The 25,674-nt window shown below is 32.2% G+C and overlaps 1 protein-coding gene across 3 annotated transcripts in view; it reads left to right on the top strand.

Annotated features, from left to right (window-relative positions):
• The window catches only part of Cdh9 (cadherin 9), a 167,908-nt gene that overhangs the window by 24,902 nt on the left and 117,332 nt on the right, over positions 1–25,674 (top strand). For 2 of the 3 annotated variants that reach the window (XM_078016931.1, XM_005341392.4), the window contains exon 2: positions 18,306–18,582. In XM_078016931.1, coding sequence (XP_077873057.1) covers positions 18,355–18,582 — 228 coding nt within the window. In that variant the 5' untranslated portion in view covers positions 18,306–18,354. Of the gene's footprint in view, positions 1–5,030; positions 5,171–18,305; positions 18,583–25,674 lie in introns of all 3 variants that reach the window. The other variant, XM_078016929.1, reaches the window with a different exon arrangement.

Raw genomic sequence — 25,674 nt, 5'->3', positions numbered from 1 at the left:
TTGGAACTTAAGCTTCCAAAACTGTGAGCTAAATAAACCATGTTTGTTTGAAAAGACTGAAACTCAAGTAGTTTACTAAAACAACAAAAATGACTATGATAGCATACACAATATGAAGATGCTAAAGAAGCTCAATCCTAAATACTGGCAAGAGTGGATACATAGAATGAATAGAAAGATATGATAAATGTGTGAGGAGACAGATATGTTTAAACAGATTAGAACATTACACAATTTTTACATGCATCAAACTATTATGCGGAAATGAACATCAGTGTACAATAGTTTGTTTCAGTTTCAGTTAAAATTAATTTTAAGTGAATATTTAAAGTTAATTTTAACTGAAATTTTAAAAAAAATTTACAAAAATATGAATTTAGCTATACTAAATTTATAGAGTTGAGTGAAGCAGGCAATGAATGATTCGTGGATGAGGTACCACCAGACCATAAACAGCTTGACTCCACCAGAAGGATATGTGGGAGCATCTAAAGATTTTGTGAAAGTAAGAGAAAAAAAATTTCATTGATTAAAGTAAAATGTGAGCCTTAAATTTCTGAGTTAAAGACTTGTTGGCAGTCTCTGACTGGTTTAACCTGCTTCATTTTCCTAGGATATGGCCACACACATTGAGCTGAGTTTCATTTTGCTCACATGGGGATACAGGGTGCATGAGCCACCTAAATATAATGGCTCCATAATTAATTAGTTTAACAAACAAATAGCTACCACAAACTGTGCAACACTTAGGATAGTGCCTGGCATGTTCTTCATAAATGCTAATTATAGCAATAATAAATGAGTATTATGTTATTATTATTATTTCCCTTTTTCTCTTGCCCTCCTGCAGCTTTTAATAATAATGATTCATACATCATATGTAATTGTGTTTGTTCATCCTTAGATAGTCTTTCCGGTTGAAATAAAACCTGGAATTTTAATATCAGTGTTTGCCATCGAGATATTAAGAATATACTCTTCGTAAGTATATTGTGTTCTGATGGGGGATTTGCAAAGGGGAGCATACTAATGTATTTTTATATTAAAATATCCTCAAAGTTTATTACAGTATTTTTAAAGTTTAAATCCTAGGGAAAATTTCATGTTTTTTTTTTCTAGTATGATTTTTTTTTGTCCATTTAGACTTTATTTTCTGGTACAATTAAATTATCTATAGATCCATTATAAAGTTGCCAAATGGCACACTAGACTCACATTATATCAGAAACTGTGTCACACTAATTGAAAGCATTACCATGGTGATCACTATAGTAACATTTAAATTGGCATCAGTACCAAAAATTCTTTACTATTGATCTCATACAGTTTATTTCACTGTATAGTTCAAAAATACAAATGAAATTTTGCTAGAGTTTTCATATATGTAAAGTGAGAAAAAGTGTAATTTATATATACATCTGAAAGTACTATTTAGATCAATCTTAAAAACTAGATATTCATAATTAGGATAGTGTGCTATTTTTAAACATCAGACTTACCTCATATAGTTCTTTTATATATTATATTTTCAGGGTTAATCTTAAAAGCAGTTATTAAGCACCAACTTTATGTTAAGCATTGAGTCTTTTTGATCTTTATGTGCCCTTTAATATATAATTTTGAGATTTTGCTCTGCGAGATGATGTAATATATGAATTTGAAAAAATCCTTTTCTGTTTATAAATCATTGTGTTACAAAGAGAGAGAATTAAGTATTTTAAAAAGCTAACCTAAACTGAGTACATTTATAAACCTTCTAAGAGAATTAGCAGTGAACCCATGAATTTTTTATTGAGACATATTAATTATACAGAATGGTGGGTTTTGTTGTGGCAAATTTGTTCATATATTTAAAAACATAATTTGTTTAGTTTCACTCTCTTTTATATTCCCTTCCCTCTTTTCCTGTGTCCCTCAATGCCTTCTGTCCTACTGGTCTCTTTTCTAATATCATGAAGTCCCCTTCAGTTAAATCACATTTTACACATTAAAAAAAAAATTAAGAAACTGAGCAGTGAAACAGATTAATGCACAACCAGTAAATTGAAGAGCTATCTGGAACAGTTCCAAGTATTAAATCATAAAAAACTTTTCATGTGAATTCTTTGTAAGTATTAAGAACTCAGGGATGCTGCAGCATAGACAACATCTCTTGACCTCTCTTGGTAAAGTGAAGAAAGTATTACAAATGGATCATAATTATTAATGATTGACTAGCACTGTATTGATATCCTGAGGCTAACATAACAAAGTAGGCCACTGTGTAGTTTCAAGGAACAGAAATGCATTCTCTGCAGTATCAGACACTAGAAGTGAATTAAGGGTGTTGGCCACACTTTCTCTAAAGTTTTCAATGAAGCATCTTTCTCTGTCTCTTCTAGTGTCTACTAATTTGGCTTGTGGCATAATTTCTTCCTCCTTCACAGGTCTATTTTCCCACTATGCCTGTGTCTTTTTCTCTTCTTTTAAGAACATTAGTAAATTAAATTAGGGTCCACTTTAATTCAGTATGACCTCACCTTGACAGAGTTATATCTTTGAAGATACTATTTCTGAATAAGATCAAATTTGCAGGTTCCAAGACATGGTATTTTAACATATCCTTTGAGGGGTTCACAAAACAAGAAAACTTGTGAAAACTTGTGAAAACATGTGAAAACTCTTGTTTTGGGTTCAACCCAAAACAAGAGTTTTCACATGCTTTTGAAGTAATCTTCAGAGCTTTTTGACCATATTTCTGGCATTAAATATGTCATAAAAGGTTGGAGTGTAGGTAAGAGAGAAATGCATTTGTAGTATGTATGAGGACAGAGGTTTGATCCCTAGCACTGAAAAAATAAACAAACAAAGAAGCAACCTGTTGTGGTTTAGATTTGTGTTATCCCCTATAAACTCATTTGTGAGACAGTGTAAGAAGGTTTGGAGGTGAAATGATTGGGCTAAGCCACTTTAATTCAATCAGTGACTTAATCCCCTCATAGGAATTAACTGAGTGGTAACTGAGAGCAGGTATGGTGTGGCTGAAGGAGGAGGCTCACTAAGAGATGCCTTTGGGATTCAATTCCATCATGGTAAAGAGAGCTTTCTCTCCGCTTCCTGATGCCATGATGTTTTGCTTCCTCTGCCACATTCTTCTTCCATGACTTTCTGCCTCCCCTGGAGGCCGGAGAAATGTAGAAGGTTGTCTATGGACTGAGAGCTCTGAAATTTAATCCTTACCCTGAGATTCTTCTAGCCTATTGAAAGGTGAGCACAAATGAGGTTGTCTCTTCTCTGAGTAAAGCTTAAGAGCTGTGGGACAGACATGTTCCCTCTTTTCTCTTGGAGATCACAGGAGAATGTGATGGAACTTCCTAGACAAAATTCATGATAGTGAATTTTGTCACTGTTTCTTAGCCAAACCACAGTGTGCATACAGACTAAGCAAGAGTAAATATTTGCTTTGAAAGCCACTGTAATTTTGAGACCTATCTGTTATAACAGCATAACCTATCTCACTGCAACCAGTACATAACTATCTACCAAAAGTCATAGGCTTTCTTAAAGAAAAAAATATAGCATTAGCTTAAGATAAAGAAAATCTTTTTAGGGTCTCAAAAGATGGAAATCCACTTCAGGCAGAAGGATAATATTTTGTAAAATTATAACTTGTGATAACTTTGGAGGAAGATTCTGGATTCTGTAAACTTGCACTATGAGAATATGGAAAGGAGAATATTATTAGTTTGCATTTGTAACTATAGCAATATCTTTGAAGTATTATATAATAAAGGGATGTATTCAGAAATGCTTTTGCTAGATTTCTGGCCAGAAGGTAAGGGGATGAAGATGAAGAACACATGGGAAACTATCAAGAAAAGGAAATAGGGCTACTTTTTCTGATACTTTTTCTAAAACACATAAGGATACTTTTTGTGCATAACTGGCTATATCATTTAGCATAAGGGCAAATATTGAATGATTCTACTTCTGTGCAGTATTACAAGTAGTCAAACTCATAAAAGCACAAAGGAGAGAAGAAGTTTCCAGGGGGCAAGGGCATTCAGAAATAAGTATAAATGCTCTTTAATGAAGTTACTTTTTCGTTAAGTAAGACGAAGATACTCTGGAGATCTTCAGGATGGCATCATGCCTATAGTTAATAAGAATGTACTGTACAATTAACAAAAAAAAAGTTGAGATAGATCTCATGTTATGTGTGGGTGTTTTTTTATATCAAAATAAAGTAAAAGGAATACCTTTGTGTGAAAATGAGTTATTTGAAATCTTGTAGCACAGAGCAATTCAAGAGAACATCGATTGCATCTAATTTTAAACTTCTAAATGTATTACATAAGCAAAATGAAGGGCACTGTTAATAGTTCAGTTCCAAGTAAAACCTTTTCATTGTACAAAATTTCTCATGTTAAAGTTGTGACTAGTCCAATAAAGCTGAGGAGTGGTAGTAAAAAAATAAATAAATATAGAAAACCTAAGAAGTATGCTTAAAAAGATACTGTCTCTGTGGTGTGTCTCTTTGCCGGGGTCCGGCTGCAGCAGAATAGCCGGGGGGTGACGAACGACTTCTGTACTTTGATACAGCAGAAATGGGAGCCGTTCATTGTAGGACAACAGAGCTATTTATACATTTTACAATATTAAGATAATATTATACAATATTATCTTAATTAGCATAAACTAGATACATCAGTCAACCAATAAGGAATCTCCACACTTAATAGCTCGCTTTTATTACTTCTCAAACCACTCCCTCTGGCATTTTGCCAGGCACCATCCAGACTTGTTTACGAACTCTAACATTCCCCTGGCAAAATGCCAGGTGTTATTTTGACTTGTTTACAGACCTTAACATCTCTTGATATTATGAACTTAGAATCAAATAGAGAAGAGGCCCCGTGGTTTTAGAGAGTTGTCTTGCTGAATAAACCACCAAACAAATACAAAATGTCTGATCTCATTGTGCTTAAAATGCTGTGTGGTCCATCAACTTTCACAGCTAGTGTGTGCATAATGTCTGTGGCCTTCCACAGGTGTGGCCAATGAGGCTACTGAAACAATTCCAAAATGTGAAGGAAGACAAAGAGCCCTAGACAGGGGAGCCCTTCTCAGCAGAACTGAAGACGGAACTCTGCTCAAAGCTTCATTCTTCACTCCTGGGTTACAAGGGCATGTAAGAGGTGTTCAAAATGGCTGTGGCAATGAGAGGAGTTGAGGAGGAGGGAAGTTGATCAGTGGGGACAAAGCTATAGCTAGAGAGGAATGAGAAGTTCTGGTGTACTGTTGTAGATGAGTGGTGTGCATAATGGTAGATCATGATAATGTATATTATATTTTCTTTTTAAAATCTAAAGAAAAGATTTTTAATGTTTTACCACAAAGTAATGATGCAGTTTGAGAGGATAAATTATCTTTAAACTGATTTTAAGATTGCACAGTAAATACATATGCTGGATATCACATAGTATCTGGTCAATATATTTATTTATATGTTTTTACAATGTCACTTAAATAAATTCAATGTATAAATAGCTATGAATTACCCTGTGTTTCTCTTCTCCTTTCAGAAGAAAGGTATTTATGGTGCTTACAGTGCCCTTCTGTCACCACTGTTTATTGCTTGTGGGGGAAAGCAGGTACATTGTCGTTTGGTTCATAAATCTCTTGGTCAGTATCTTTCTCTGAACCTGATGCAAAAATTATTGCCTGTTACATATCCCTGCAAATCCCCCTCCCACTCCAAATACATTGAATCAATATACAAACTATCAAACCCTTCAACTTGTACTTCACAACAAACCTGAATGTGGCTCAGGTGACATTTTAAAATATTTTCTCTAAGATGAAGAGTCAGCCTCATATTTGTTAACCAGGAATTCAGTGCCAGGATCATCTGTACTATTTACAACCATTTCTATATCTGAGGGCATGATGGCAAGATACTTCACACGTCTTGGAAGTTAGACCAAGAAAAATAATTTTATTATTTTTTTAAATTTGATGTGTGCCTATTCTGGGTGGAGTTATTATAAAACTTAGTCCAAATTACAAGACACTTGTTTCCTCCCTTAGCAAAGTTGAAAAAATGATACTTGTAATTGTATTATACATGGTGAGCTGTGGTGATCTAGGTCTTTAGGTTTTTCGATTGACTTCATAAGTAGGATCAAAATAATGGAACAAAACATCATCTACTATATTTTACTATCTACTATAAATGTGCTTATGCTTTAAAATTATTAATGTAATAATTTATAATGACCAGCTTCAATTTCATTTGTAGTTCCCTGGGTAACTGTATTTAAAATTCATTCTATTCAAATGTTTTATTTAATCATTTTATAAGGTAAGGTCATCATTCCCAGTTTAGATAAAATGGGGAAAAACCCCAGTTAATAAATGCAAAGAAACCCATGAAGAGTGTAGCAAGCTCCCAAGGTTGATTTGTATATATTTACTTCAGGTTTACTCTTTGTTCCCCTCTTCCATTCTGCATGTCTATGACTATATAAAATTCCATAGTTTTCAAAATGTAAGCTTTTTTTTGTATTATAGAGTTAATATATGGATTTTTAGGGCTCAAAGTTTAAACTAAAAAAAAAATTCCACCAACATTTCTACCAATCTTTTAAAGTGACATTTAGTGTATAACTCAGTTATAATTATGAGTATCCACATCTGTATTAGAAGTGTCTAATAAGACTTTCACATCAGTAGAATTTACATATCCTGCTAAGTGCCTTGTGTATACAGTCCTTCTCTGAAATGATGGCAATGATTAGTTCTTCTACTGGAGTTTATTATTTACTATATTAATTAGGAAGCACATATATTGTTTCACCACAACTATTTTCTAAAAATACTTTTGTAGTTCTATGTTAAAATTTTTTATATATAATAGCATAAGACTTATTTCTTATTTTGTGCTTTGAATACATTACTCTGTCAGACTGACAAAGCACCATTAAAAAACAGAAAAATCTATCTTGAACATTGAATTAATATATTGCTTATAATTTACATGTCTATTGAGAAAATTATCATGTTATTGCATGTTTATTTTACAATGTATCTTTCTATAGTTATTCAGTTCCCCTTGCTCTACTTAATATTGCCACAAACCTTGGCCACCTACCTCCCCATTCCAATTTTCCCCGCCCTAAACTATGGCTTTCCAAAACTGACTGATAAAAGAAGCCCCGTCAAATCCAATACAGTTTTAAATATGAACCATTTTTTTTAACACTGAGTTTTTTCTTATGTGTGAAGTACTTAGTGTAGGCTGACTCATATAAGATACTCATTAACTTGCATCTGCCAGCCTCTGATGTTCATTTCTGAGCTAAAAGTTGACATGAAACCACAGGCTGAAAATTCATTTGTAGCTTTCTCCACTGATTAAAAGTTTGGCATATAAATTCAAGGTTTTCTTTCATTTTCTCAGGAGATTGAATATTATTCAGTAAATGACTTCTAATAGCCATGCTTTATTCAGAGATATGTCATAAACTCTCCCTTGTTATGTATATGGATTATTTTCCTACAATATAAACTCTTCTAGAAATTAGCCATTGTGTTCACCTAGAAAAATGCCTAGAAAACAAGTAGGCATTTCATACATATTTGGTGAAGGAATAGCTATTTAAATATCTTAATGATTTTATATATTTCATAAAATTGGCATAATTTGTTTACCTTTCTGTTCTTAGACATTTACTTCATTTTCATCCTTCCCCTGACATTTTCAACAGAGTGGTTTAAGAAAACTGATGATGTACTCAAATGAAATACAAGGGAAGGGTTTAGTAGAATATGCAGGCATACTAGAGGGAATTTTTGCCAACAAAAATTCTTAATGGCAAAACCTTCTTACCCATCTTGGGCATGAAAGTCACAGGATTGGTGCTGACATTATCCCAGAAAAGGTACTTCGTTATTTTAGCACAGTGTCATCTGTAAAAAGCTGTGGCTCACATCAGAGAAAAGCAGTCAAATCATAGAGATGCAACATGGAGAAGAAGATACCCCCCTATCATCTCCCTAGATATCCTGCCTGCACTTCCTGCTCTGGAAAACCAACTTAGGAGTACTGAGACAACAAATTCAATTCTTGGAGGTTTATTTCCTGTAACACTGTGGAAAGTAAAGAAGAGCTTGGAGTTGATATGAAGGGGAAAAACTTCTAGCAAATCTAATAATAAAATGTGATATAATAAACGGGCTTCTACATAAATATACCTCTCAAATGACTAATTTCTTAGTAGACTTTCTAAAACTTAAGTTACTTGGTCAAACATTGTAAACAATTTAAAGATCTTTTTTTGGTGTATATTGTTAAATTACATTGAAAAAAAAAAAACCCTCACGTTATTTTTCCTTTCCACTTATAATATTCGAATAATTATTTTAGTTTCCCTCTCTATACCAAGAGCTATGCCTGTCCTATTTCATCTTTAATAACTATATTTAAATAGTTATTATTATCATATATTTTAATACTATACTTATTGGTTTTTTGTTGAGACATTTAGATAAAATATTTTGCCGGATATTTTATCTGAAGTATCTTGCTAATATTGAATCTCATAAAATCAAACTTTCATTTTATCATGTGTATTTTCTCAACTTCACTGCAAATAAAATTTTATTGTTTACTTCCAACCATTTTGATAATTTCAACAACTGTGGAATATACTGATGGACTACATTATTATTATTCTACTCCCAACAACTGTAATTTCCAAAGTTGACTTTTGAAAAACATATTTGAGTGATGATATATACTTGCATGTCAAATAAATACTTGATTACCTTGATGTAGGTGTTAAATGGAACAAATGCCTCTTCGCTGTTAAAAATCAAAATCTTGGCCAGGCACAGTGACCTGAAATTGCAGCAACTTTGGAGGCTGAGGCAGGCGGATAGTGAATTGAGAGCCAGCCTTAGCAATTTAGGGAGGCCTAAGTAACTTAGTGAGACCCTGTTGCAATTACAACATAAAAGGGTGTGGGAATGTAGCTCAGTGATTAAACACTGATACCAAATTAAAAAATGAATACATAAATAAATACAAAACTTGACTTTCCACTCCCACATAAAACCATATTAATACATCTAGTGGCTCTTCTTAGTAAATGACAACTTAATTTGCTGTTCAAGACAAAGTCATAAATATATCACTATTTTCTCCACTTCTGTTTTTTAAATTAAATTAATGATTTATTTTGAACAGATTATTTAATTTTAAATCCATTTTGATCATTTTTCTGTCTTTTTCCTTATGCTGTAAAGTCTTATTTTCATATAGCAGCCAGAATTACTAATTCAACATTTCACTTGCATCATGATCCTACTCTTTCACAAACCCTCTTGAAGGTGAAAACAGTGTTTAATTTTAAGGACTCTGAAGCCTACTGCCAGTTTGACCTCATGGTTATATTTCTCTTGTTCACTTGCCTATAGGTGCTCTTTTGTCCTTTCAATGAGATCTTCTTCCATAAATATCATTTCACCCCACCTCGAAGTCAAGCATGTGCCTTGTACTGGGTCTTTGCTCTGCAGAGCTGTTCCTATTGAAATCCTAACAGCTTGTTCCCTATCTCCTTTGAGCTTTCTACTTTAGTGTCACCATACTAAACAGGCCTTCTTTGACCACAGTACTGAAAATAACAGTACTGTTATGGTTTGTATATGAGGTGTCCTCTAAAAGTTTATGTGTGAGACTATTCTAGGTGAAAAGACTGGGTTGAGAAAGCCTTACCCTAAACAGTGAATTAATCCCCTGACAGGGATTGATGAGGTGGTAGCTTTAGGCTGATAGAGCAGGGCTGGAAGACAGGGGTCATTGAGGGTGTGTCTTTGGAGTATATATTTGGTGAGCTGAGCTTAGTCTCTCTCCGCTTTCTGATGTGATGTTTTGAGTCCCTTCCCTCGATGGCACTCTTTCGCCATGATGTTCTGTATCACCTCAAGCTCCAAGAAATGGAGCTGGCCTTTCATAGACTGAGACCTCTGGAACTGTGAGTTCTCAAATAATCTTTTTCTCATCTAAAATTGTTCTTGTTAGGTGTTTTTGTGACTGCAAGAAAAGCTGACTAAAACAAGTATCTACCCCCATACTTCTCACTATTCAAATTGCTTTGTTTTTTCTTGCGTAGGCTTGTATTTTTATCATAATTTTAGATTTATCAAAAAATTGAGAAGATAGTTTATTGTACTTCAAAACCCTGCATCCATTTGTGTCTATTTTTAAATTTTACATTTATATGATATGCTTTTATAATTGATGAAAGAATGTTGATATATTAATTATCAATGTCCACAGGTTGTTCAAATTTTCCTAGTTCATAGGTGGCATCCAGGATTCTATCTAGGATAGTACATTTAATTTAGGAATTATGTCACTTAAGACTCCTCAGGGACAAGATAATTTGTTTTTTTCTGCTTTTGATAGCCTGGACATTTTTAGAAGTACTGTTCATATGCTGTGTAAGATACTACTCCATTTAAATTTTTCAGATATTATTCTCTAATTAGATTGGGATCAGTGCTTGTGGAGGACGTTCAGATAGGTCAGTGGCTTCTTCATCTCTTCATATCAAGGGTCCTTGTACCCTTTATTTTATTTAGCTTTGTTGATATTGGCCTTAATGATCTGGTTGACCTGCTGTATGTCAAGTTTCTCTAAAGTAGAGGTACTTGTTTCTTCCAATTTCCATTGTGTCCTTTTGATAAGGAAGCTACTGAGTTCATGCCATTCTTAGAAAGTGGGCATTTATGTTCTTCCTCCATGAAAGCAGAACATCTACAGCAATCACTGGAATCCATCTTTATAGAGCTTCTTCTCTTCTTTTGAGTCTTTAATTATTTCTTAAAGACTTAATTACTCATTTATATCAAAATGAATTTATCAATAAATTATGAATATTTATTTTACCTATTAGGTTATGATACTTCTTTTTTTTATTCTATTACTCAGATAATTTTAGTTTCATCCACAAGGATTCACTCATTATTTTCTTTTAACATACCCCCATTAATATATATTTTTATTTTGTATAAGAAAGAAAGATCAGGGAGGGTGAGAGGGAGGGAGAGAGAATGTGTAATTTCTGGTGTATTCCTTACTCTAGTAATAGAATCAGCCATTTCTCTTTGATTCCTAGTTTCTTTTATTGGAAAATGATATTAGAAATAAAGGTCTGAGCTATAGGTGATATATTGGTACTGTGTGTGGTTCTTTCTAGGCCATCACAGCTGACAGAGCAAAGAATATGCACCTTTGTATAAACCTCAAACATATACACTCATCTCTAAATATCGAACTATGTAGCCATCTATATTAAGGTAATCAGTTTACACTGATAACTCCAACTTTTATACAAAGAGATCATTCTGGCTTCTTTCTCTTATCTGTGAATTTCTAGAAGATTAAAACAAGATTAAGAAACCTGACTCTAAGATCTATTTACTTAATTGATCAGGTCCAGCAAGAGAATTGTCAGCCCACATTCTGTGGAAAACAACTCTACTAACTACACTGCAGTGTATAGGTATGATTCATTTTCTACCTACTCTGAAATGCCCCTAATTTCCAAATTTTGCCCTCTCACTGTCTCCACTGAGTCTGTTTCACCCATTTGTAATGAAACTAAATGCTCACGTCACAGTCTGCATTTTAGCCGGGGCTGTTCTTCAAGTCTTCATCTCCAAAGCACCTTTTTCTTTTTCTCTTTTTTTAATCTTTTAACTTTTTTACATTATTTTTTCTCTTCATAAACTTTTTTGTAAAGTTTTATGAGTTTTGATAAATGCACAATTTGGAACTCACCACTATACAGAAAAGTTTCATCACCCAACACTTTTCCTGTATTTCACCTACTAAGCCCTCGTATCCTGCTCCACAACCTTTGGAAACTGTGGTGATTTTAGGGTTTCCTAGTTTGGACTCTTTCAGAAAGGCACAGAATTAGAATAATTAAGTGTGTAGCCTTGTCAGACTAGAGACTATCACTTAGTATTTTGCATTTAAGTTTTCTCAATTTTTTTTGTGTGTGTGACTCAAAAGCTCATTTCTATCACTAAATAACATTCTATTTTAGTAAATGTCACAATGTTTATTCTTGTCCATCTAGTAAGCCACCTAGCAAGCCACCTAGCAAGCCACATAGTCACCTCTTTCTTTTGGTTTTGAGAGATTATGAGTAAAGGTTAGATAAACATTAATATACAGGTTTCTGGGTGTGAATTCTTTTTCCATCATTGTGTACATACCTAGAACTGTGCCTTTTGTGTTACATGGTAAAACAAAGTTTCGTTTTGTAAAAACAAAACAAAACAACAACAATAATAACAACAACAACAAAAAGAGCTTCAAATAGTTTTCCAAATTGCCTGGTCCATTTTGCATTCTCTCCAGCAATAAAGAATAATTCCTACATCCTTGCCAGCATTTGACATTTGGATTTTAGACACTCTTATGTGTGTATTATAGCATTTTAAATACAATTATCTAACTGCCAATGATTTTGAGAATGTTTGCATGCTTATTTTCCATCTGTATTTCCATTTTGCTGATGTATCTTTTCAGATAATTTTCAGACCTTTGGTTCACATTTTAATTCTTTTGGGTCTTTCTGTTGAATTTCAGGGATTTTTTTATATATTTACATAATTGACCTGTATCATGTATATTTTATTCACAACTTTGCCTATAATTTTATTCTCTTAACAGAGAAGATTTGTTTTTAATTTAATGAGGTCCATCTTATCAATTATAGTGTTCACCAAATTATACTATTGATGCTATATCTAAAACTCTACCAAACACAAGGTCACTGAGGTATTGATTGTCCTGTATTTTATTTCAGAAATTTTATACTTTATAATATTAAATTTGTTATCTTGGATCCATTTTGACTTAACTGATGTGAAAGGCTTATGGGTTTTATGTAGATTAACTTTTAAAGAATTTTTTTTTCTTTTAATTTTCTGGATAAGCTTTTAATTGTCGATTTCTTGCTCATTGTTGCCTGATTGTTATCACACCTTTTGTTGAAAAGACTATCCTTTCCTCATTGAATTGCCTTTGCCCAGTTGGATGTGGATTACCCTTGGCTTTATTTCGCCTAATTCCATAATGCATGTTATATTTTTGGGATCACCAAATTGAAATTTTTTTTCTAGTTTCCAGTGTTTAAGAACATATTAACAAAAAAAAAATCACCATTTACTGGAGATGATATCAAATTCTACTTTCCCCCAAGCTAATTATTATTTGTTACCCAAATTTCTTAAGCAGGCCATAAACCTATACTTGTTTTCCTACCAGTTGTCTTTCCATCTCTGACACTAGCTAAAACCATTAATACAGAAAGTATATATCCAAATTAAAATGGATACAATATAATATCCCTTTCAGCTTTCTTCTTTTTCACCTGGGTTGTTACAGTCTTGTGTTGCATTAGTTTAACTGATGTAATAGAAACTTTGTGACCTTCAAAAAGCACATTTTTGTGGTAGGAACAAAGGTAAATTTTGATTCCTTGATACTTATTCAGGCAGTGGGGTTAGTATTAGAGAAAAATTGTTGGCCTATCTCCTTTCAATTGAAACTGGATGTGTGTTTCCATGTGCTATAGAAAGTCATAGATCATTAATTTTTTTTAATCTAGTTCTACTATCATAGATAATGATTTTTTTTCTCAGAATCTGGCAATGTTTGTTGGTACATTTTTAGTCTATACTTCCATTTATCTCTTTATATTCTATGACACATATGCCATTATTGTTATTTTGATAAGTTATTATTAAAACCTTATTTTCCAACTGTTCTTATCATACTATTTTATGCTGTCAATTTTCTAGGGAAGGTTTAAAACCTAAATTTTTAAATCCAGAAGTTCATTGATGATACCAAATAAAGACTGTTCACATGATGCTGAAAGCTCATGTTTCTAAAATATAATATTGTTTTCCTTGAACCAATTTTGTGCTCTTTATTTAGATAAAAATGAGATAATGAATTATAGAACAATAGTGTTAGGCACAACATTCTAGGAAAAAAATCTATAACTGATTGTAGGAAACTTAAATATGTATATATTAAATAAACATAAACTAACAATGAAATATGTATATAAGTATATATATTTACACAAACATATTTTTACATAATAAATGTCACAATTTTCAATTACCATAAAAAAGATTTTTCTAAAAACATATTTCCTATAAAAAGATTATTGATTTTAAAAGATCCATAATTTTGGTGTCACACGTATTGGCTGAATATGTTCTTTATATATTTATCATTTATTTAAGTTGTGAGACTTTTTTCTAACAAATGATCCAAGAGATAAAGAAAAGAGAGTTGGGAAGATTACAGGAATCAAATAATCTGAAAATATATGCATAACTTTTCCAAGACACAAAATTACAGGTAAAGAAATGGTTTTGCTTCAACTCTGCAAAACTGAGATATGTCGTATTAAAATATTAAAAAAAAAAACCTCAGGGATGTAAGGCCTTATGATTCTTTATCAAAGCTTTTCTTGAAGATCACTACTTTAATATATTTGAAAATTCATTGTTGATTACAAACAGCAAAATGATAAGACAGCAAAATTAATCACACACACTTGCTTTATATGTACCTTTCATCTGAGAAAATTTTCCTAAAAATAGGAATGAAATACCTTATCTGAATTAAAAGCATACAAATGTGCATTTACAAGGAAAAGAATATGAAAGAATACAATTTAATTTTAGATGTGCAGTTTATATGCTAAACAACCTACTTAATTACAAAAAGAACATTTTTTCTTGATTCATAAATAACCAAAAAAAATTTCTTTTAAATGCAATTGAACATAATTAAGGGTACAAGGGAATAATAATAAAACAATTTTCAGTTTTTAAAGTTAACAAGATTGCAGTGAATTCCCTGATTATAAAATCAAAGTTAATCCAAATTTAAAATATTGTACTTCATCATGCATCTGATAGCATTTATTTATCAACAGAAACATGATTAAAATGCAAAGTATTTAAGGCTGATAGAGATAATTAAGCATAGAAATTTTGGTAGTCAGCTTGTTGCTATTGAGTGAATAAAGACTATGAGGAATTTTTAATAAACCTCATGGGATAAGAGCTTGCTAACTTTAAAATCAAAAGCAGCAGAAAACCTTTTAAAATGTGCACTTTTATCTAAGAGCCAAGGAATGTACAGGTATTAAATTAGCCACAAGAGAGCTGTACTAATTTTCCCTAAATGTGAAACAAATATGTGAAGAGTTATGAGAAAAATAAAGGTATTTAATGAAGGGGATGTAAAGTTCATATAAACAGTCTATAATTTATACCAATCACTAGTGAAGTTCATACTTAATCACATTTGATGCAAATGCTTGTGAATATTAATCATATCACTGAAGATTTTTTTTTTCATTTTTATAGGAAGCAAAAACATGCCCCATTCTTTCAGAAAAAATATTTTCTCCTAGGTAAATTCTTCCATTTATTTATTACCTTGTTTATGCAACAGAATAGAAAGTTAATCTCAAAAGGAATAGTGGATTCAAAATGGGGGTATCTATATTAGCATTAATCTATTAACCAGTTAGTTTAATACATATCTGTCAGCTATTTTATGCGAAAGACACAGATGTACACAAAATATCTCATATCATGTAAGTTACATTGCAGCTAAGAGAAACAAGCATAGTATACACTAAATAAAAATGATATTAAAAGTTGTCAAAAATAATGTGAAGAATATACAGGGTAGAAGAAAAGTAAAAGAAACTATAATGTGATAAACTATCTTTTGAAAGATTTTTTAGAGACTTTTCAAAAACGTAGAATATTATGAAGAAACAGGGAAACAAGAAGGGGATACCTTAGGTGAACTAAGTAAACTGATCAAGGTCAGAGTGTCTAAAGGCAAGTGCTGTTTTTACTGAGGCTGGCTTTGAACTTTCAATCCTTCTCGCTCAGCCTCCAGAACCGCTGGAATTACATTTTTTTTTCCACCATGCCTGGCATAAAGGCAAGTTTTAAAGCACATAAAGTAAGCTTCAGGTTAGTACATATAGAGTAATATCACGGTGTCATAGTTGATTCTGGCTGCTATTACAACTTATCATAGAATGAACAGTTTAAATAGCAAACATTTATTTGTGACAGCTCCAGAGAATGAGGAGTCAAGGTCAAGGTGTCAGCAGATCTGGGGCATGATGAGGACTCTCTTGGTTTGCATTTTGCAGTTTTCTTATAGTGCCCTTACCCAGCTGACAGTCACAAAAGAATTCCGGCTCCTTGATGTCTTTGTAGAGGCACTAATCTCATTATGAGGGTTGCATCTTTAAGGCCTGATAATTTCACTTCCTGAAATTCCTACCTTCTAATAATATTATCTGGGGTGTTAGGATCTCAACATATGGACCTTAATGTGGCAAAACATTCAGTCCATATTTCCACTACAGCCCCTCCCTAATCCATGACTTCCACATGTATAGTATGTACATTTTATCCCCAAAGTCCCAAGTATCTTAAGACATTTCATTAGTAAATCTGTAGTCAAGTCACAAAACTCATCTATTATCATATAAATCAGATATGAATGAGATTACAGTATGATATATTCAAAAGTAAAATTTCTCTTTAACTGTGAATCTGAAAAATCAAGAAAGTTATATCCTTTCTCACTATAATGATGGAGAAAGCACAAGTCATACCATCTCAGTCCAAAGGAAGAAATACGGAAGAAGGAATGGATAGAAAGCAGAACAACCAAGAAAAAGAAGCCAAAGACAGGTATCAGATTTCCAGATTCAGCATCATTTTTCAGGGGATTCTTGCAAATAAATAACGTGTGGGTTTTCCCACTTTTGCATCTAATAAGTACAGGCTAAGGAAATCCATGGGAGATGCTTACAAAGTTGTAGCACTTCAGTCTCCTTTTGCAAAAGGGTAAAGTGGCTCCAGTCACCAGAGGACATGGTTCAAAGACAGTTGCAGGTAAAGGCTATGAGAAACTAAAGAATTCCAAAATTGTAGTATGTGTGTGGCCATATTAAAGGATCAAAGGGATTTATAGTAGAGACTCAGCTTTCACATCAAAACACTTCTTTGTATGCTGTGCTCATTCCTTTCTGAACTAGAACAACAGACTCCAATTGATCTCTCCCTTAACCAAATCCCTTTCCTACTTTTTAGGCTATTTTCTATTTAACTGCCAGATTGATCTTTTCTAAATATATTATGTAAAAATCTTTCAACAGCTTTTCATTTCACTGGAAATGAATGTGAATTTCTTACTCTAGTTTGGCAAGGCCTATGGGACCTTGACCCCTGCCTGAATCTCTGGATCCAATTAATACAGATAGACTTTTTGTTAAAAGGCCTACAGTCTGAGTGAAGGGTGCATCTAAGTTGAAATATACCACAGATCATTTAGAGTGATATTCAATGTCTCCTGCAAATGTGGTTATCAAGGTCAATGGAAAATATAATTTCTTCCCATGGGAAGAAATCAAGGTAACCAGTGTAATCAGCTAAGGAATTTGTTGTTTTATATAAGTGAAGCATCAGCTTCCTTGAAATTCTCTTGCTGCTAATTTTTCATTTCACCATGGCCAATCTACCCACTACTGGGTATGTTCTGCAGTAGTGGTGATTAGATATTTTTTCCTCCCACAAGATATTTTCTAAGTACTAGTTGTTAATTTGGATATTTGTTAAAGAATTTTAACTTGATTGTGGGTAAATTTGCCAGTTACCTCATAGCTCTCAAGTTTATGTTTAGCTATAACAGCCTTGATGAATGACAGTTATTATCAACTGATATTTCAGATTCAGAAAATAATGAGGTTTAGGATTATTTTACTGGGAGTGTTTTTGCAATCGTGTATATGTTTTATTTTAAATCATACCTTTTTTAAAAGTGATAGATTTGGGAATTAAGTGACATAGGTATGATGGACAGGGCTGATAGTTTTGCACTGTAGCAAACATCTATAACAATACTTGCTAATCTCCATTCTCTTTTCTGCTGTACTGGGCCCATATCTCTGAATTCATTTAGATTGTATTTAGTTTACTTTAGCTATCCATATGAATATATCAGAAGATATCCATATCTCCCTAATTATCTATGTGTTATATGAATTTTTAATGTGGTTCACTGCTTTATAATAGAAAAATTATATATAAACTTAAATAGCAGTCAGAATAGATTTTTAGTCTACAGGTTGTGTGAAAGTGTAACACAACTTAGTAAAACCATTTTCTCCCCTCCTCTTCAGGAGATACAGACAATACATTGAATTTGACATCCTTCTGAAGTAGCAGATAATGAGGACTTACCATTGTCTACCATTATTCATCTGGACCTACATCTTGCACACAGTTGACACCATCCCATTACAAGAAAACGGTAGCAGTTACTTACCCAGCCAGAGGATAGTGAGCTTGACAAAAGATGATGGTAAAATGCTTCGTCGCACCAAGCGTGGCTGGATGTGGAATCAGTTCTTCTTGTTGGAAGAGTACACAGGTACAGACACACAATATGTAGGCAAGGTAAGGACTTTGATATGAGAATTCCAAAACTTGAAAGTGATAGCTGTTTATTATTTGTACCAATTTTCCGCACAACTAATAATTATTCAGAAAAAAATTGCTTAAATATGATGTTTGAAAAGCATGCTCTTGTAGATTATTTCAGAAAGGTAGTATGTGGAATGTGATGTATTCACATGCCCATTTTATATCACTATCTGAAAAAAGAATCAAAATAATATAGCTCATGTGTGGCCTTGGTTCAGTGTTAATCATGACATATGAATTGATTCTATATGTATTCATTCTAAAGAACACTTTCCTTGAAATGTTATTTGAAATTATGATAACTGTCTGCTATATAAGAAAAAACAAATCATCATTTTAATGATGTTAGTATACCATAACATCATTAAAATATAGTGGTATCTATAAATGACTAGTTCATCATAAGAATAGCATGTTCTGTGTGAGAAATAAATTATTTCTAGATGCTTCCATATCTTAATATCAGACTGAACTACTTCCTGACTATAATCCAGACTAAAAGTTTAAAGGCAGAAGGAAGAAGAAAAGACAAAAGAAGGCGAAAGAAGACACTATTTTAGGGAAGTATACCTTTATGTTAATAGCAGCAACATGAATGGTTTCTCATTAGCAACCAATAACAAATGGTAATTGAAAATGTATAACTCAATTCCTCATGTCTTCCTTTTGTGTTTAAAAAGATCCTTCTCTTTATTTCATGCATTACCTATTTTGTCAATTCATTCTTATTTATTTTTTCTTTAGTGGCACAACCTATCTGTCATTTCTTACCAATCTTATTAATTCTATTCTATACTCAGGACAATTCATTTTTTCACCCTGATTATATTTGATTTATACCCAGTGCCGAGGCCTTACCCAATTCTGAGAATAAGCATGTAAGTAAGCATAAATACTAACATTATACACAGACCATATATTTATTTTTCTTGATTCTTGAACAAAAATCCTAGATGGAATTCTAATAATTGGACTATCGACTCACTGACACCAGGTGAATACATTAGAATAATCCCAAAATAAAAAAAATAATAAAAGAGTACCTGATAGCACAAAGTTATAGCTTTCTATATTAAACCAGAAGTGCATTTATTCCGTGAAATTGCTTAAATGTTGGTCTACATCTTTATTTGTGTGTGGACAATATGCTTTTCAAATGCAGCCTCCCTTTCCAAAAGCCCATTTTTCCACTTCTTTTGATATATCTCCTCTGGTCCCATAGGTCATCTCACTTGACCCTTCAGTTCACTGGCTGCTTTTTTCTCTGTTATTTCTCCTCGGGTTAGTCATATGGCATCCTCCAGCATCCCTCATTTAACATCACTCTTCACACCATAGTTATTAACTAACGTGAAGACGTTTTCAGTTCAACAACCAGACATTTGTGTCTAAGGACTTGAAATTGCCTTATGATTCTTTTTCTAAGGCAGGGTATAAAGGACACATTCAGATCATAGGGCCTTACTACAGAAATAGTTTCATCCTTGGAGACCCACAGATACAGAAAAATAGCCACTGATAAAAAGAAATACTCATAATCTCAAGACTGTTAAGGCACTACTACAAGCATTTGATTTTAGTTGAAAACAAAAATGCTTCCTTCTGAACAATGAGTTGATTAATTTGTATGTTGACAGCATTGCTACATGAACAACTTAAAATACACAATATGTTTTAAATCTTTAGGTACTACTTTCCTTATTTTTAATAAATTATATAATCTCGTACAAATGATTACTAAAAGTAGGTGACCAATCTGTTTTGTTACTTTTCATAAAATGTTTTATCATTTGTTTTAGCCAAGTGACATTTTTTAAACCCATGAACAAATTTAATATGTTTAATTTATTTGTCTTTTTAACCTCAACAAACAGATAATAAGTCAAAAATAGAAAACTCATTATAATTATGAGAATTTTCATTTAATGAGAATAATTAAGCCAAACATATATGTTCACCTTTTATTTTTTCCATGTAAAATCTACATATATGGAAAAAGTCTTCAACAAAATAAAACACCCAATTCTTTCTCAGTTTTGGTGTAGAACCAGATTTTAAACTGCCCTTACTACATATGTAGTTCACTGTAGAAGTGGGATACTAACCACTTTGGAGCCTTTGTTATTAGGAGCTTATTCACGCTAGCCTACCCTGTTCTCATTACTTTTAACTTCATTAGTTACATGCCTATACAGAAGCTAACAGAGCCCTTGACCCAGAACGTAGAGAAATACAAGAATTCTAGTAAAGACTGAACGTCTCGAACACCACAAAGACAGTGTCTGTGGCCAAATTGCTGCTGGTTGTCCTGGTAAACTAAACTTTTATCCTTCAGAATCTACTGCACTGGAGGCATTACGCCTTGTGAAGTTACACCTGCCAAATTCACCACGCACCAGGACTGGAAAGAGACAGGAAGTTTCTAATGAAAAAAATTATATTTCTTATAATTTATAGTTTGGTTTCAGTTTTTGTACATACTAGGTAACACAGAAAATTAAAAACAAAACATTTATTTACAGGTGATATAAAATTATGTAAAGTTGGAATAACAAATAATCTGAATAGAAACTAAGGTTTCATCATAAATATAAAAGAAGCAATTAAAGAATGAACAAAATAACAGCAGCAAATTTAATCTTTTCATATATGAACACCCACAAATATGCAACTTACAAGATTTGATCCTGATTGTGGCATTTGAAACGGTATAGAATTTATGTCATTTAGTTTTCTAACCCTCAGATTTTTGTTATATTAAATCAATTGCTATTAAAATTTCTTTTATTCTAAGATTCTGCTATTTTCTAGGCTTTTGTAAGAATCTGCTGATGTGGGCAGGAGGATTCAGTAAAAATGTTCATGTAAACAAATTTAAGAAGGTGGGATTGAAAGAAGAGGAAAAATGCCTAATCTAATGTATCAGAGATTTACTAATACTCTTTTATGTAACAAGAGAATCCTTTATTTCTTACTCAAAACAATTTCAAAGTCACAACTGCCATCTAGTTCCTCTTCTATTTGAACAGAGATATTTTATTGAAATTTTTATGCAGAATAATAATATTGAACAAGAGATAAATGAATAAAATTTAGCAAGAAGTATGGCAAGGGCTTTTACTCTTTTGTTGAAGAATCTTTACATGTACTTTTTGTGTGTATCTGTATGTGCACACGCATGCAAGTGTGCATGTGTGCTTGGGTTAAAATCCAGGGCCTAGCATAAGCTAAGTAAGTGCTCTACATCTGAACTTCATGCCCAGTCCGCATGAGATTATTTGTAACATTAGAACAAGATCCTAAAGAACTTTTGCTTATTATGGATCAACAATCAAGTTATATGTCCAGTATTAAGAATTGGACAGAATTTCACTCTGATTTAAATATAGGGTTGCTAAATCGCATTTATTGTATGAAGAGATGCTAGCTTTCCAGACATAACTGATATAGCGCTAAATCTTGAAGGAAAATGTTAATATTCTTTAAATTTTTATGAATATTAATTTAATTGACTATTACAATTTAATTTGAACATCTGTATTTAAAACTAGTTTTGTTCAGGACAGGGAGTGTGGTGGTCAATGGCCTGCCTACAGTAGCCAGCATAAGAATATAATAGGATCTGTGTTACAGAGTGAGTTCTGAAGTCCTCATAGATTTACTTCAGAAACTTCCATTATTCCATAACTGAAATAATCAGAAAATATAAAAGAGGTGTTTATCATTCATCAAGTGCTGTATATTTGGTTATAATAGATTTTGTTGTCATTGAAAACAATGTGAAACACAGGTAACAAATATGAAATGGGAGAAAGGATACAGTCTTGTTTGTATTTGATTGGGTATCAAAATTCACATGATTCTTTCATGCTCTCTCATGAGGATACATGCACTAAATAGTAATATATCCCTAAAACATATATAATATATTGGAATGAATGGGAATTTTTTTCTTAGGCTTTTAAGATACGACACTTTGATGTGTATAAGTATCAGCCAGAGGAGAAATCAAAGACTGAAATAAAATCTCAAATTTACTAAGGGAAATCAGATGATTTTAATGGTATATTACAGTACTTTTTAGAATCTAAATAAAATATTTTTATGAAGGTTTTAGAATGTCATTATTTATGGTGCAGGACATGTAGCAGCAACTTTTTATTTATGAATGTGTCATATTTCAAAATTTTCTTTATATGTTGATTGCTTAAAACTCAAAACACATGACAAAAATACTAAACATTATAGCCCTTTATAACCAGACTCCCAAGATAGTCTATAAAAGCTGGTCTGGTGGTACAGCCTGTAATACCAGCAGCTCCAGAGGTTGAGGCAGGAGGATTATGAGTTCAATGTCAGCCTCAGCAAAAGCAAGGTGCTAAGCAACTCAGTGAGACCTTCTTCCTAAATAAATACAAAATAGGCCTGGGGATGTGGCTCAGTGGTCATGTGCCCCTGAGTTCAATTCCCAATTTCTCAGAACCCAAAAAAAAAAAAAAAAAAAAAAGGATAGTCTACAAAGATTTGTTTCACACTGAGTTCTATTAAAAAAAATCCACGTGTAAAAGGCAAAAGATTTATATGATCTGAAGAGAAACCATAATCAGAGATATGATAAATTATGGTACAATGGTGTAGGAATTGTAATGCAAAAATAAAAAAGACCAGCATAAGTAAAGAATTTACCATTACCTCTGGCATATTAATTGAATAAATAATATGCATTCATTTTTTAAAAAAATTCGCAATTAAAGTTGAACCAGTCTTCTAATATTTACTACCAATAGTCTTATTGCCAGTACTACATTACCATTTTACCAGACCAACCACTGCATTTCAGCACACTAAACTAATATTTTAATTTTAAATTCTCAAAAACATATTACCCATTTTTTCTTTCTTTTTTTTTAAAAAATGACATAATAAGTGTCCTAATTTATGGTGTATAATATAATGTTTTGCCATATATTTATATTGTATTATGGGTAAAAATCATTGTGATTTGCATATTTTCCTCTCAGATATTATTTCTTCACAGTGAAGCACTAAAACACCTTTTGTCAAACTACTTTAAATACACAGTTTATTATTCTAAAACAGTTTTTTGAATAATACCTATCTCTTGTAATTTTATAGAACACCAATCTAAATTTACTTAAATAGAATTAAGTGTTCAATGGTCTCACGTGTTCCCACGTATGTTCTATGTACCCCTAATCCTTGGTTCTATTTAACATGAAATATTTATTTCTTCTTCTATGCACCTATCTATTTCTTCATCATGTTCACAGATCACATTTATTGTATGAAGAGATGCTAGCTTTCCAGACATAACTGATATAGCACCAAATCTTGAATAACTGATCCCTTTTCCAGAATCTCCTTCCTTGGGGTATCACTAAAGAAAACCCATCCTCATTCTTCCTAGCTAGTATTTTCCCAAAGAATGATAAGTTTATAAAAATCATAGTCATGGAATATTTCCATTACTGTGTTCTATCTTTCATTATTTTCTTCTAGAATTTGTGTACTTGAATCTGCTTTAGACCCAAATGGGTTTTTTTTCCTTTCCTCAAATGTTTAACATCATTTGTTTTCTCAAAAATAATATTTAGTTGGTATTTCAAAACTTTTTTGGGGTGGTGGGTATTTATTAGTAAGTATCCTGAGAGATTATACTATGGAAAACAAAACAAAAAATTAGATAACATTAACCAGACATACATTCACATTACCCTTTATGTGAAACAGCAAATTCAGACATTCTCAGCAAATGATGTTAGTTTTTGCTGTTCTTGTGATTTTCTCTCCTTATTCCCATTACTTTTAAGGTCCCTAAATGCATTCACACCCCTGTCATTTTCCCATATTGTCTCAAATACCATATACTTTAAAATGATTTCAACTAAAAATAATCACTATTCTTAATAGACATTATTTTAAAGTAGTATGTAGAATTTAAAAATAAGACAAAGCCAATTTGGTCTGAATTAGGATTTGCAGTACTCCGACATACACCTGATTCTAAAAATTAAGTGAATTTTTTTTGTTTTATTTATTGTTAGAATGTAAGTAACTGTGAAACTATTTTAAAAATATGAAGTGGCAGAATATCATTAGTATGAATACCAAATTATATGTGTAAATTTTCATCACAGCGTCACTGGTTTCAGTACTATTGAACTATTTCTAATATTACAATATTCTCTCCTCCTTCAAATTTGAGAGGGTCAGATCCACTATTACTCGTTAGGAAGGAAGAAGGAAGGAAGGAGGGAAGAAAGGAAGAAAGGGAATTGAAATAGCAGAAGTAGTACTGCCTCTAGAAGTGTTTAGAGGGAAAAATGGGGAAAATATTTACACACAAGAAGATCAGATATTATTATTGTCATTATTATTTTATAACTAAAAAATATATCACTATAAAACAATATATGTTACCTATAAAAAACCAGGTGCAGTGAATTTTTAAAAAGGATGAAAATACTAAGATAGCTACAATCATACCACAAAAGATTAAAATATTTAAATATTAATTCTTTTTACTGAATATATTCTTTAAGATTGTGAGTTTTCTGTTTCTTATACTTTTTTCCTGCCTTTCGCAGATAATGCTACATTTTTGCATATTGTTAAAATGTTGAAATAAGCTATGATATATGTTAAAATTTTTGTTTTGTTTCTTTCTAATTTTATACACACATACACATACATGTGCACACAAACATCCTTGTGAAGGTTTTGTACTAAAAAGTCTTTGTATATTATAAATTACTGTATTTAAATTTAAATTAATGAAGTAGAAATTCTTAAAGTTAAAATAAGAATTTTAAGACTTTGAATATATTAGCTAATTGTACCTCAGAAAATTTATAACTCTACCACTAGCATTTAATCAATACACTAACATAGCACATTAATGTTTTGCATATTAATTATAAGCTTCCAACTGCATTTTAATGTTCATTGTATTCCTTTGTAGTATTATTAATGAGTGTGAAAATGGAAAACCTGAAATGTGAAACCCTAGAAGGAGGAGTAAGAAGAACTCACCTCTTCTTAAAC

This window comes from Ictidomys tridecemlineatus, chromosome 1 (genome assembly GCF_052094955.1).
Source record: "Ictidomys tridecemlineatus isolate mIctTri1 chromosome 1, mIctTri1.hap1, whole genome shotgun sequence".
NCBI lineage: Eukaryota > Metazoa > Chordata > Mammalia > Rodentia > Sciuridae > Ictidomys > Ictidomys tridecemlineatus.
The sequence above is the reverse complement of the archived record's forward strand: the minus strand, read 5'-3'. Positions and strand labels throughout refer to the sequence as shown.